Source organism: Convolutriloba macropyga, chromosome 7 (genome assembly GCF_964194025.1).
Source record: "Convolutriloba macropyga chromosome 7, txConMacr16.3, whole genome shotgun sequence".
Lineage (NCBI taxonomy): Eukaryota > Metazoa > Xenacoelomorpha > Acoela > Convolutidae > Convolutriloba > Convolutriloba macropyga.
In genome coordinates this window covers 60,571,233-60,585,108 of record NC_134474.1, presented here as the reverse complement: position 1 = coordinate 60,585,108, position 13,876 = coordinate 60,571,233, and the positions used below count along the sequence as shown (strand labels likewise).

The 13,876-nt window shown below is 33.3% G+C and overlaps 1 protein-coding gene across 2 annotated transcripts in view; it reads left to right on the top strand.

Moving 5' to 3' along the window:
- Nucleotides 1-13,876, top strand: part of LOC142343208 (choline O-acetyltransferase-like) — a 154,507-nt gene that overhangs the window by 94,642 nt on the left and 45,989 nt on the right. For both annotated transcript variants that reach the window (XM_075394952.1, XM_075394951.1), the window contains 3 exons: nucleotides 218-336; nucleotides 652-705; nucleotides 2,572-2,812. In XM_075394952.1, coding sequence (XP_075251067.1) covers nucleotides 218-336; nucleotides 652-705; nucleotides 2,572-2,812 — 414 coding nt within the window. The remainder of the gene's footprint in view (nucleotides 1-217; nucleotides 337-651; nucleotides 706-2,571; nucleotides 2,813-13,876) is intronic.

The window sequence follows — 13,876 nt, the reverse complement described above, 5'->3', positions numbered from 1 at the left end:
GTTCTCATCAATGTATTGTCTCAGCTTTTAAACTGTTTTCTTTATTGTCGTGAATTTATAACCACATGTTTTATTTTCAAACACTTTTGCTGTAATACTGCTGATAGTCAGCTCGTTAGTTCATCCATTAATTTGATTGTGATTCAAGACTTGCCATTCTATGTTATATTTTCATTTCAGGGCAAAGTTTTAAAAACTAAATGCTAGTTTGTTTCAGAGTTTCAAGTATTGGCTGCGTGATATGTACCTCCGGAACCAGGGTTCTCTTCCTCTCATGTCCAACGCCGCCATATTTGTTGACAAACATGACTTTAAAGACAAGAATGAATGGCTCAGGTTACTTTGTATTTGGTGATTTCCAAATAAGGGCGCAAAACTAGAACAATAATATCGTGATAATTATAGGAACCACAGAATCAACATCTCAAATGTTACTACAATATACTGTATTTACAACTCTACCAAAGTTACTGCTTTGCTTTAATTGATTGACATTTTTGCAAAAATATGTAGAATTATTTTCTATTTACTGAAATTTCGAATTGAAGAATAACGTGGGGAGAATAATTTTTTAATGACTTCTAAAAATGTACAAATTTTTTTATGCGTCGAATGGTTTTCTGCCAGAAAGTGACGAAACTTTTGTTTCAGATACGTGGCAAAGTTCGTGGTACTGTTACTGAACGTGCGAATGCAAATCATAAAGTAAGTAAAATACTCAACAATATACGAAAAAGCGTCGGTATACATCCAAAAAAATGGCAAAAAATAGGATGATTTGTGATCTAAATTCCAGATTTTAAGCGTAATTTGGGATAATAAAAGCTCTTAAAAATTGACAGCTGTAGCGAGGCAAGGAGAACAACATTAGAAAGCCAATTCTATTAACCCATGAAGTTCAAAAAATGCAACTACAAAATTTTTGTTCAGAATGCACACATTTTTCTTTGAACCAATTTCAGCACTGAACACAGTGGTATGCATTTATATCTTGAAGCTAAAATATTGCATCTTTTGAACGCATGGAAAGTTTGATTTCGGATGGAAAATAGGCTAAAATTTGTTTAAGGATTTTTCATGATATTATCTTGGGTTTATCTTGTCTAAATGTTTACGCTAAAAATGTTAGTTATTTTATTACAAAAATCTAGAATAGGAAAGACAAAAACTTTAATTCGAGCTACTATTTCCTTTTGTTTCAAACAGAATGAATAAATTTTGGCTCTTTGTTTTCACCAGAGAAGAATAATCGAAACTGTGCATCAAAATAAGTTTCTCAGCAAATTGAGATTAAGGAAAATAGAATTCATTTTTCATTGCTGAAGAATTCCATGCAAATAGAACTTTTGCAAATAATTAAAAATCAAATTTTTTACCTTTTATCATCAGCAGGCAGTTTTACCCAATAATAGGATGGTGTTTCGCACATTTTTATCAAGAATAAAAAAGAGATAGAGAAATGGCGAGTAGTTTTTTTTCATAAGTTTTCTCATAGGTTTTATAAGAGCTCCTCAAATCAACTAATTCGTTTCCTCAAAATCGAAATGTCGGAATGCGGAAAGCGATACTTGGTACCTTTTGAGCTTCAAAAACTTTATCTGGGTATACCTTTTGAGATTCAAAAACTATATCTGGGGTCCTCAAATTACAACTAGGATGATAATTGTTTTGCCAATTCAAAGAGAAATTAAAAGTTTACGTATATTCACTGTTTTAGCTTTTAAGGTTATGAAAAGAATACAAGAAACTAAAGTACCTATCAATTTCGAGTAACAAACATCGCAAATGAAGAGAAAAACTTAGAAAGTCCACAACTCTACCTTAAATTCTATGCAACTGGATAGAATATAAAATGCAACAAATAGCCAGATTTTATCCGGAGAAAAAGTTTTTTTGTTTCTAATAAAAAGCGTTTTATTTATTTCAAGTAGGTATATCTGCACAGAACAGTAGCTTTTACTGCGTTTTCAAGGCAGCGTCAAAATAGAAGCTCTGAATAGCCGATGAAAACTTCTAACAACCTTGTTGGCCGATATTCTCTCAATTCGAAGAATTTGGTCTCGTTGCTAGTTTAAGATCTTCCTTTCAAAAAGTACAGAACAACTGCGTTGAATAAAAAAATTCAAACAATCGAAAACATTCATTTCAAATTTGTATCTCATTTTAGGAGAGTAGCCTTCTGGTCAACCATTCTTCCTGTTGAAGCGTTTTTTTTTAATTCATGTCAGAATAAGTTCACCGAAATCAATAATTGCAATAACTGAACTCTAATTTGTGACAGTTTTTTGGGTAAAATTTCAGCCTCTCACTACATTTTTTGTAGAAACTCCTAGTATTTCTTACTTGTCGATTCCGATTTTTGCTGTCATTTCTATCATGTCAACAGGAATTTGTACAACCAATTGGCACAAAATTATGTCTAAAATTCGTCAAAAAATGGTTAAGAAAAACTACACGAAACACTATTAGGCTCCCTTTTGTCCCAGTTCATTTCACATTAATCCTCAAACTTGGGTCTGTGAAGATTTCCCTCTTTGGCACCCTAATTGCAACTCATAAAAACTGCTTCAGTAAAACGCTTCCAGTCGAGTATGTTCGCACACTTCCGGAGAAAAGTTCACAGGACAACCGATCCACATCAATGGCACGTGACCAGAGCGATCAAAGTAAACAACCGCTGTGTATGGACCAGTATACAGCAGCCGTGAGTACATACAGAAGATGTGGAGAGGATAGTGATACACACATTAGATACTCGCTCAACTTGGACATGGAAGAGCCCACACATGTTATAGTGGCATATAAGGGAGAGGTCAGTCAAGTTTATGGTACTGTTTCCCACTTGTATCTTATTAATCATTCCCAGGCTGAGGTGTGCGCTCAAAATTGTCCTGGTCCAGACCGACCCAGACCGAAACCACCCTGTTCTAGACCGTCCCAGACCGATATTGCCCTGATCCAGACTCAAGCGCGCTCGAATCCACCTATGATCAGACTCAAGTACGCTCATTCCATCTTCCAGACCCTGTAATTTCGAACGCACAAAGGTCAGGTGAGCGCTCGAAATGGTCTGGACCAGGACAATTTCGAGCGCACACCTCAGCCTGGGTTATCAGCAAAGACAAGCAACACATTCATGTGATAACTACCAAACAATTAAAGATGGTGAACCTTATTAAGTTTTTTACGTCAAGTGTTTCATAGTGAGGGCCAATCATTTTAATAAAAAATATTTTTGCACAATTCTTTTTGGCGAAAAGTTGCTAAAAATGCCTGCAGGTTCATAATGCTTCGCACTATCCCAGGCAACACCTGATGGCTATCTTGCAACTTCTTGCACAATTCTGGCCAGAAATGGTTATCTTAGTAGTATAGTAATTTGCCTAGTGACTGTAGGGGAGGAGGTCCTAACCACCCCCCCCCCCACTCCTACAAGACTTTCATGTCGACCAAAATCCTGATTTCTTTCGAAATGAAAGTTTGTTCAAGTTTCAGCAGTCTCGTGTAGACTCCTGGTGCTATACTGACTGGTGAAACATGAACAAATTTTCATTTCGAAAGAAATCGGGATTTTGGTCGCCTTGAAGTCTTTTAGGGAGGGGGTCCGGACCCCCCACCTACAGTCACTAGGCAACTTACACTTGTTGAAATTGTTACTGTCGAGAGAAAAACCACTTCTGAGCTGGTTAGACTTCCTGACTATATCACTTTAGTGGTAATAGGAAAAGTTTCGCATTACATATACTAAAGGTCCCAAACTTGGAAAAAGTTTCAAAAATTTTCAAACATTTTTTTCGAAAATTGTTCCAAGTTTTTCAAAGTCCTAAAATGGTCTGAAATTGATTTTGAACTATGACAGAGCACTCAAAAGTGATTATCTGTTGATTTCACTTTTTCACCTATGAAGTATGGGGGTTGAAACATGCAAAAACTTCAAAAATGTTTCAAAGTTTTTCAAAGTCTTAAAATGGTCTGAAATGGATTTTGCGCGATGAAAGAGCACTCAAAAGTGATTATCTGTTGATTTCACTTTTTCACCTATGAAGTATGGGGGTTGAAACATACAAAAACTTCAAAAATGTTTCAAAGTTTTTCAAAGTCCTAAAATGGTCTGAAACGGATTTTGGGCTATGAAAGAGCTCTCAAAAGTGATTATCTGTTAATTTCACTTTTTCACCTATGAAGTATGGGGGTTGAAACATACAAAAATTTCAAAAATGTTTCAAAGTTTTTCAAAGTCCTAAAATGGTCTGAAACGGATTTTGCGCTATGAAAGAGCACTCAAAAGTGATTTTTGTGGACTTCATTTTGTTCAACCAAGTAGGACCAAAAAACTCAGTTTCTGAAATAGTCTGAAACAAGTCAAAGAGCAGTCAGAAGCAGTTTTTGTTGACAATACTTTTGCAAATGTACAGACAGTATGATGTGGAAAGCTTGTCTTTATTTTTTTACAGACATGTGTAACTATGTATGTTTCTATCAAAACAAATCCGTAAATTTGTTTGCATGTGATCAAAAATGTAATTTTTATGTATGAATGAACAATTGAAAGAAAGGAAAGAATTAAAGTTTTATGTATAAAATTAAACGTATTCATGTATATAATAATGAAAAAATTTTTGAAAGTGTATTTTTGTTCAAAAATAAATATAACTGTGCTTAAGTTTAGTAATATGTTTGTATGAGTATAAGCTGAAATGAATTTTTGTGTGTAGAAATTGTAAATGCGTGTATATGCCAAGACGTTCTTGTTTTATGTGTGTTCGTTTTTTCTATATGTTTACAGTGGAATGTATGTATATATGTCTGAATGTGTTTATGTATTTATGTATTTATATGCTTGCAAGTCAGACCAGAGAGGGAGGGAGATAAGTCCCTGGAGGGCAATTTAATTGCCGAGAAGAATGTTGTTACTTGTCTCCACGATCCAATAATATTATATCTTGCAAACAGATTTTGACCTTCAGCGTTGATAAACTCTGTCCTTTGAACATTGGCAAGCAAAATATCACAACCGAGGACGACAACAATGTTTTGATGTTCTGAGCATGCTTTTTTGAAAATTGAATTTTCTACACCTATCTAGCTAACATTTTAAAAACTTTCAAGATTTTTTAAAGAAAAAAAACTAAATTCATGCTCTTTATCTCTTAATCCTTGGCAAGAAAATGATAAAGTGTTGCAAAACAGAAGACAAAAACAAATTTTTGATGTTCTGAGCAAGCTTTCTTTGAAAACAGATCTCTCTTCACTTATTCAGCTACCCGTCTAGAAATGAGCAAGTTTATTTACACGAAAAATTCATATGAGATGAATTGTTGAGAGATAAACAGTAAATTGAGCTAAGTAAAAAGAATAAACTCTAAATTCTCTCTGAATGTTAATTTAACATTCAACTGTAAAAAACCGAAAATGTTGCTGGGAAAACTATGATATGCAGGAGCAGCTGAACTTTTTAGGTAACTAAAGTAGAATAATAGGAATTCATCAAGAGCTTGAATCAGACAAAAGGTTACTAATGATGTATAAGAAGAGTAGTTTGCACTGGAACTGTAAAAAGCGCTAAAATTTTCAAAAGTTAATTAGTCACTTTATCAATTAAGCAAGAACAAACACAAACTATGGATCCGTGGGTGGTTGGCAGAAACAGCTTCAAAAATTTATAGGTCTTTCTTGCGTATTGGTAATAGCAATAATGGATATTGCGCGCTGGGACTGAAATATTAAACAATAGCGAAACGCATTGTCAGTAAATGCTTTCGATAACTTCAACTATTGAACACTGCAAGTAAGGTATCAGAGCACCTCAAGCAACCAAAAATCAAAAACGTTCATAATAGTGTTTTCTTGGATCAAACTTACTGCGTTCAGTAACCCTGTGTTAAAACTTTGGATTACTTATTGTTCTGTCCACGTTTTAAAATGAGATTACCGTAACGGTATTTCATAGATCATCGAAAAGAGGTAAATCCAAAGGAATCTAAAATTAAAAGGAGCAGAGTCTTTATAACAAATAATGGGGCTAAGCAGTCTGGCGAACATGTTTGAATTTAACACAACACTACTGCTACCTACTACTGCTACTGCCTACTACTACTACCTACAACTACTATCTACAATTAGTATCTACTACTACTGCTGCTACATACTAATACAACCTACAACTTCTACTAGATACTATTACTAACTACTACGACTGCTTATTGGTTCTAAGTTACACTGGTACCTACTACTACTTCCTTTTAATACCTTCAAAGGTTACCTATTGTTTACTAACTATCTACAACAATGTGTTTCTGTTTTTCTAAAAAATGAAAACAATTCTTATCTCTAGAGACTCGTTGAGCATAAACAACAGAAGCTTTTATCTACTTCAAAGTAATATGTCCTGACTGACACAGACCGATAGAACTTACCCGCCAATATTTTCAATAAATCATTAAGTGTTTGAAGTTGTGTAAAAGATATAAAAAATGCTGAAGCTTTGTCGTACACATTAACTCAGTAATTTTCAGCTCAATTTTAATTTGTTAATTTAACATTAAAAATTGTCCATCCATGGTATGATATATCAGGTTGATATTCATTTAATTAAATCACAGTAGGATTTTACTGTTTAGCGAACCAGTCTTATTTTTAGAATTTAAATTAAGTTTTATTGCTATGTTCTTTTTTTGAAGTGAAAATTTTTGTAAACTTTATTCACTTATGAGGGATCAGTCATAAACTTAAGTCTTTTGTTCAAATGCTGTTTTTTTGTTTGTTCAATGTATGACGTCTGATTCCATTTACAATAAATTGATAGATATGAAACACCAACTTTTTAAAATTTCTAATATGAAGGACTGTATAGCGTAAACATTGACTAGTTAACAATGGCGTTGCACTATGCCTATTTATAATATCAACTTTATAGAAACATGCTTGCTTCAAAACTCCATAGTGTGTACCTTAATGGAAACAAACAATTTGCAACGTACCTACATCATCCAAAAAACAGGTTTTACGCTATATAGTTGTTTTCTTATGTTTATTCAGAGTCACCTGTTGTTTCAGTTGTCAGGTAATATACTACTTTTTCTGAATCCTTACGTTTCGAAGTTCGTATAGACTGAAAACTGCTGGGCTAGCTTGCCAGAAGGACATGTGTTAGTTGAGTTTCATATTAACCTTAGCTTCGGCTCAGGTTGTGTTCACAGCTAAGATTGTGATTGTGAACTTGTTATTCATTAAAAGTTTAGCACTACATGATTTTGCAAATTTTGTTATATTAACTTCTTCCTATTTTATTGAATTTCATTTGGTCATTACCTAAAAGTTGAACCATTGAGTTCCTTATTCAAGTTTGTGATCTAAAAATAGTATTCAAGGATAACTGGCTTTTTCTAAAAAAAAATTTTCTTTTAGTATTCAAAACTCAACATTCGGAGGCGATATAAATTTCGATAAGCAAGTATAATAAATGGTGATGCTTGGTCAATCGCTCTACATAAAAATGGAAGTTTTGAGTTTGTGTCTGAATTTGTGATCCAAAAACACTATTCAAGCATAATTGACTTTGAAAAAAGACAACTTTGGTACTAAAAACACAATAATCGGTAACCGTGTAACTTTGAATTACCAAATATAATGAAATGTGAAAACTTGGCCTATCGCTCTAATTAAAAGTCAAAGTTTGAGTTTGAGTTTGAGTTTGTGATCTAAAAATAGTATTCAAGGGATAATTACGTCATAATAGTTGAGTTGTGTTTGAAAGTTGCGACCGCAAAACAATTGAAACACATTCTCACAATATATTTAAACTACAGCTATATATGTGTCAAATAAGCGAAGGAGACCTTGTGGTTTTATTAAGCTCTTGATATAGTTGACTATATTACATAGACTATATTCACATGGTCTATTATGTAATCTTTACTGCACAAGTTCTACAAGCTTTCCTGAAGACTATAATTTTGCATTTTTCTGTAGAAAATAACAGAAAAAACGCATGATTTTCCGAAATCAGCAGTGTTGACATACTTTACCAGTAGTTCTTGAAAAGAGCGGTCAGTGCAACTTCTTAAATGATTAATTTTCTCTGAAGAATGTTAGGCTAATGAACTTTATATTTTGCAAAATAACTAATTTGGAGATACCTTTAAGTCATGACCACATTAGGTAACAGTTACCACAACTAACTGTGATTTTTTGCTACCATAAAAACCGTCAACACAGACAGTGGAAATCAGATTACGCGCTTTGATGCCATCGTCAAACAAGTACATTTCTACATTCTTTTGGTCAATGTGGAAAAGGTTCCATTGTTAAAACCCTGCTATCCATAGTACATTAAGTTCAGAATTGCTTTTGGCAATTATTGTTTTAGTTTTCTATGTGATAATAAGTATTCTTGGCTTTGTGTAACTCGTTTTGAAGGTATCTTTACGAAAGGGATTTTACGTTTTCAAACGTTTGTTTGTTATGGATCCTATGAAGAGTCGATTTGAGTTCTTTCAACTGAGTCAATGACAAAAAACAACTGTCTAAAAACAAATCCTGATAATAGAGGCAATCAGGCTAATTTGATTTCCAGGTTTTTTAATGCAGTTTTTTAATTTTCTCTGAGCTTAAGCAATGTGAGAAATATGTAAAACTGTCTCTGAGAAAAAAGTTCCAGGTGGAATTTTACAACTATATGTTTTGCTAATTGCCACTATTGTCAATAAAAACTATTGTAATTTAACATGACTTCCATCTTCATGAAAGTTTTATCCTCTATAACAATAAAGGGTAGATTCATTATGTAAAAGAAAATGTTTTTTTTTCACGAGTAATCATATAGCGAAACCTTAATTTTAACTGTACTGATCTGCAATTTACGCTTATCAATCAGCGGTCTCACAGGTAGTATGAAACCATTTTTTTCGTGGCGCTCAAAAAAGGAAACCCCTAAGGGAACTGCAAAATTAACAAAGCTAAGAAAAAAACGTTTTGTTATCTGAAAGACTTAAAATAAAACAATGCCTAGCTGACATAAAAAAGATTTAGATTATGCAAAACAAAATTTTATAAGACTTCCTTTTGAAACAAATGTTTATGAACAAGCTGATTTTTAACTACTACTTTAACAAACTTGTAATTTTAGAACCTCAATGGTTTGCCTGGAGGTTAAATGCTTACTATTCTTGATACCATAGCTTTATGGATTAACGAAGTTTTGCTTCCGCGTTAATGAATAGTTAGGTTTTAAAGTTTTATGAATTTCTTAAATAACATACTGAAATACTTCATAATGACACATAGCTTTGAAAGGTACTGAGTGAATTCTGTGACAATCAAATGTTCCATGACAAACACAAGATGTTGCACATGTATACAGAAAACACTAGTGCATACTTATGTCTATGGTTCAGATTGAGCCATTGAGCAAAACTTGTTTGTTATCTACTAACAGTAAACGTGAACAGAGGGTTTCTTATCGTTCCTCAATTTAAACCACGTCATAATTAAGCCAAATCAATACTATTGTACAAATAACTTAATATTAAACGTACGACTTTGAACCACTTGTTATATAACCTAGAAGCAATTATAACCATGAAAGTCAAACAATAAGGCCAATAGGTGACTTTAAATGAATTTGATTAGTCCTGTTTATTCAATTGCTTTATTTAAGTTAACTTTATTTTGCTTAACTGGAGCACACTGTGGGTCGAAATGTATTCGGTAATAAACAATTGCAAGCCGATGAACTCACTCTCTTTTTATGTCAACTTTTGCTGCAACACAGTAGAGTACATTAATGTACGCCTTCTTGATCACAAACAGGAGAATACTTAAGCAAAATAATAAAAGTGCTTTTAGCCGAGAACTTTATGCAAGAATTTTGCAGAGCAGACTGAACTTCTCACAATATAGGTATTTTTATTCCTAAAAAATCAAGTGGTCAGGTTGAATTATTGTTTCAACTGGTAATTTGTAAGAGAGCCGAAGTGAAAAGAGCCAATTTAAAAGAGAGCCGACATTTTATTTGAATTATTAGTTGATAATTTAAGATAAATTTTGTGGCCAATTAAATTGGCTTCTCAAATGAGACTAATAATTTTTTCACATATCATAACCGAGTATTTGAGAAATGAAAATTTAGTATCTCCTAGTATAGACAATGAAAGCGAATTAAAAAATAATTGTCCTGAAACCATCGCGGACCATGGCCATGCCTCAGCGGGTCTTGGGACTTGATATGAAACCATCCTAACCGAACATGAGACCAATTAACCCATTCAGGTACTTTTCTTAGTAATTAACTAACAATTTAGGGTAATAAATAGCAACTTTTTGATTTCGGCTCTACTTAAATCAAAACAAGTTGCGGCGTTTTCTAACGTCAGCTCTTTATAACGTCGACTCTCTTGCGCGTATCCGTTTTTAAACATTTTGAGAACAATAGTTTACGGTTTGGGGATCCTACTCTACAACAAATTTCTGACTTGCTACTCCTTTGAACAGGCAGCACACTGTTTCTTGATTCTCTGACGTGGATAATGTTGAATCAACAAACAGTAGTTTAAAAGAGTGGTTTTGCAACTATTAAGTTTTCGATAATAAGCATACACAATTAAGTTTAATATTGCACAGCATTTCAAAATAACAGGTTATAAATAGAAACAATTCAATACTGAAAACCAACGTCTAGTTCATAAGCTTTCATCAACAAGAATTTTTCAGTTCTAGTTCTTATTGTCACATGAACACCTCACATTCTCATCGAATCTCATTCTTTTTGGAAAACTTCCACTGTGAAGTACACATCCTCGATTTACACGAAAATGGCTCCTCTCTTGTAGATCGTTGTTAGACGATGGCTCAGTGCTAAGTTTCTGGAAGTTTTCTTCAATTTTTGAGTTTTTTTCAAGAAGACTAGGGAATCATTCAAAGATGGAAGATATCACAGTCTTTCTGTTATCATCGGATGTGGATGATGTAGTATGATCAATTTTATCGTGAATAGTGGTTTTTTGGGTTTCAATTCTGCAAGATTCGAGCTTTTTCCACATATTTTTCAAATCTTCTAAAGCAGCGAAGTATTCTTCATGGCTCCCGAAGAGGGGCATACTTTCGAAATCAAAACTGCGCAAAATCCTCTTGATGTCCATGGGAAGTGATCCTATGTCAGAAGTCAAAGGATTAGGTATATTCTGAGAAAATACTTCAGTTTCCGAGGGGGTTGAGTTGTTGATAAAGTCTTCTTTTTCGTTTACATTAGGTAATGTAGTAACAAAGTCAATAAATTTTTGGGTATGAGGCAATGATCGGCGGTAGTCGAGCTTGAGATTGAACTGTCCTTCCTTTGTTGTATAAAGACACTATTGTATTGATAACAAGTTGATAGACAATTGTGCGCTGAAATGAGCCTTCAAATTGCGTTAGGATATGATACATCATAAGTTATAAACCGGCAGTTGAGTTTGGATTTTGGCATACATTAACTGAATGGAATACAAGTCAAAAATTAAAACGCTAAATGTTATTTTGAGAAGCAAATCATTCAGTTAAAAGTAAATTCAAGCCGTTGACTGGGATGTTAGCACTCGTTCTATTAGCCTAATTAGCCAAATAGTTTCCAATGAAGAACTATAATTTTTCGAGGAGACCTCAGTTGATAAACCTGTTAGACTAATTCTTATATGTTTTCATTTGTAAATGGATTGAAGTTTCTCCTAAGTACCTCGGACATGGATATTTTAAAGTTTTGATCTTTTTCCTAGGCAAACAGCAGAAGAATTGCACTGTGCGTGTGAGAATTTCAGTCTGCTCTGCAAAATTCTTGCATAATATTTTCGGATAAAAGCACTTTTGTTAGTTTGCTGAAATATTCTCTGGTCTGTGATCAAGAAGGCGCATTTGAATGTACTCTACTGTGTTGCAGCAAACGTTCAGATAAAAATAGAGTGAGTACATAGGCTTGCAATTGTTTATTACGGAATACAATTCGACCCACTGTGTGCTCCAGTTAAGCAACATAACGTTAACTTAAATAAAGCAAATGAATGAACAGGACAAATCAAATTCATTTATATTCACTTATTGGCCTTATTGTTTGACTTTCATGGTTACAATTGCTTCTAGGTTATATAGTAACTGGTTCTAAGTCGAACGTTTAATATCAAGTTATTTGTACAATAGTATTGATTTGGCTTAGTTATGACGTGGTTTATTTTGAGGAACGATAAGAAACCCTCTGCTCAAGATTTCTGTTAGTAATTAACAAAAACGTTTTGCTCAGAGGCTAAATCTGAACCATAGACCTAATTGTGCAACAACTTGTGTTTGTCATGGAACATTTGGTTTTCACAGAATTCACTCACTAGCTTTTAAAGCTATGTGTAAATATGAAGTACTTCAGTATGTTGTTTAAGTAATTCATTAAATTTTAAAACCTAACTATTCATTAACGCGGACGCAAAACTTCGTTAATCCATATAATTATGGTATCAGGAATAGTAAGCATTTAACGTATCAAAACGAAATTTCCAATAAATGCAAGAAGTGAATACTTGTCCGTTCTCTTATGAGTTTCCTCCAGGCAAACCATTGAGGTTCTAAAATTACAAATTTGTTAAATTAGTAATGAAAAATCAGCTTGTTCATAAACATTTGTTTCAAAAGGAAGTCTTATAAAATTTTGTTTTGATAATCTAAATCTTTTTTATGTCAGCTAGGCATTGTTTTATTTTAAGTCTTTCAGATAACAAAGCGTTTTTTTCTTAGTTTTGTTAATTTTGCAGTTCCCTTAGGGGTTTCCTTTTTTGAGCGCCACAAAAAAAATGGTTTCATACTACCTGTGAGACCGCTGATTGATAAGCGTAAATTGCAGATCAGTACAGCTAAAATTAAGGTTTTGCTATATGATTACTCGTGAAAAAAAAACATTTTCTTGTACATAATGAATCTACCCTTTATTGTTATAGAGGATAAAAACTTTCATGAAGATGGAAGTCATGTTAAATTACAATAGTTTTATTGACAATAGTGGCAATTAGCAAAACATATAGTAGTAAAATTCCACCTGGAACTTTTTTCTCAGAGACAGTTTTACATATTTCTCACATTGCTTAAGCTCAGAGAAAATTAAAATACTGCATTAAAAAACCTGGAAATCAAATTAGCCTGATTGCCTCTATTATCAGGATTTGTTTTTAGACAGTTGTTTTTTGTCATTGACTCAGTTGAAAGAACTCAAATCGACTCTTCATAGGATCCATAACAAACAAACGTTTGAAAACGTAAAAACCCTTTCGGAAAGATACCTTCAAAACGAGTTACACAAAGCCAAGAATACTTATTATCACATAGAAAACTAAAACAATAATTGCCAAAAGCAATTTTGAACTTAATGTACTATGGATAGCAGGGTTTTAACAATGGAACCTTTTCCAAATTGACCAAAAGAATGTAGAAATGTACTTGTTTGACGATGGCATCAAAGCGCCTAATCTGATTTCCACTGTCTGTGTTGACGGTTTTTATGGTAGCAAAAAATCACAGTTAGTTGTGTTAACTGTTACCTAATGTAGTCTTGACCGAGCATTCTTCAGAGAAAAATAATCATTTAAGAAGTTGCACTGACCGCTCTTTTCAAGAATTACTGGCAAGATATGTCAACACTGCTGATTTCGGAAAATCATGCGTTTTTTCTGTTATTTTCTACAGAAAAATGCAAAATTATAGTCTTCAGGAAAGCTTGGAGAACTCGTGCAGTAAAGATTACATAATAGATTACATAATAGACCATGTGAATATAGTCTATATAAAATAGTCAACTATATCAAGAGCTTAATAAAACCATAAGGTCTCCTTCGCGTATTAGACACAAATATAGCTGTATTTTAAA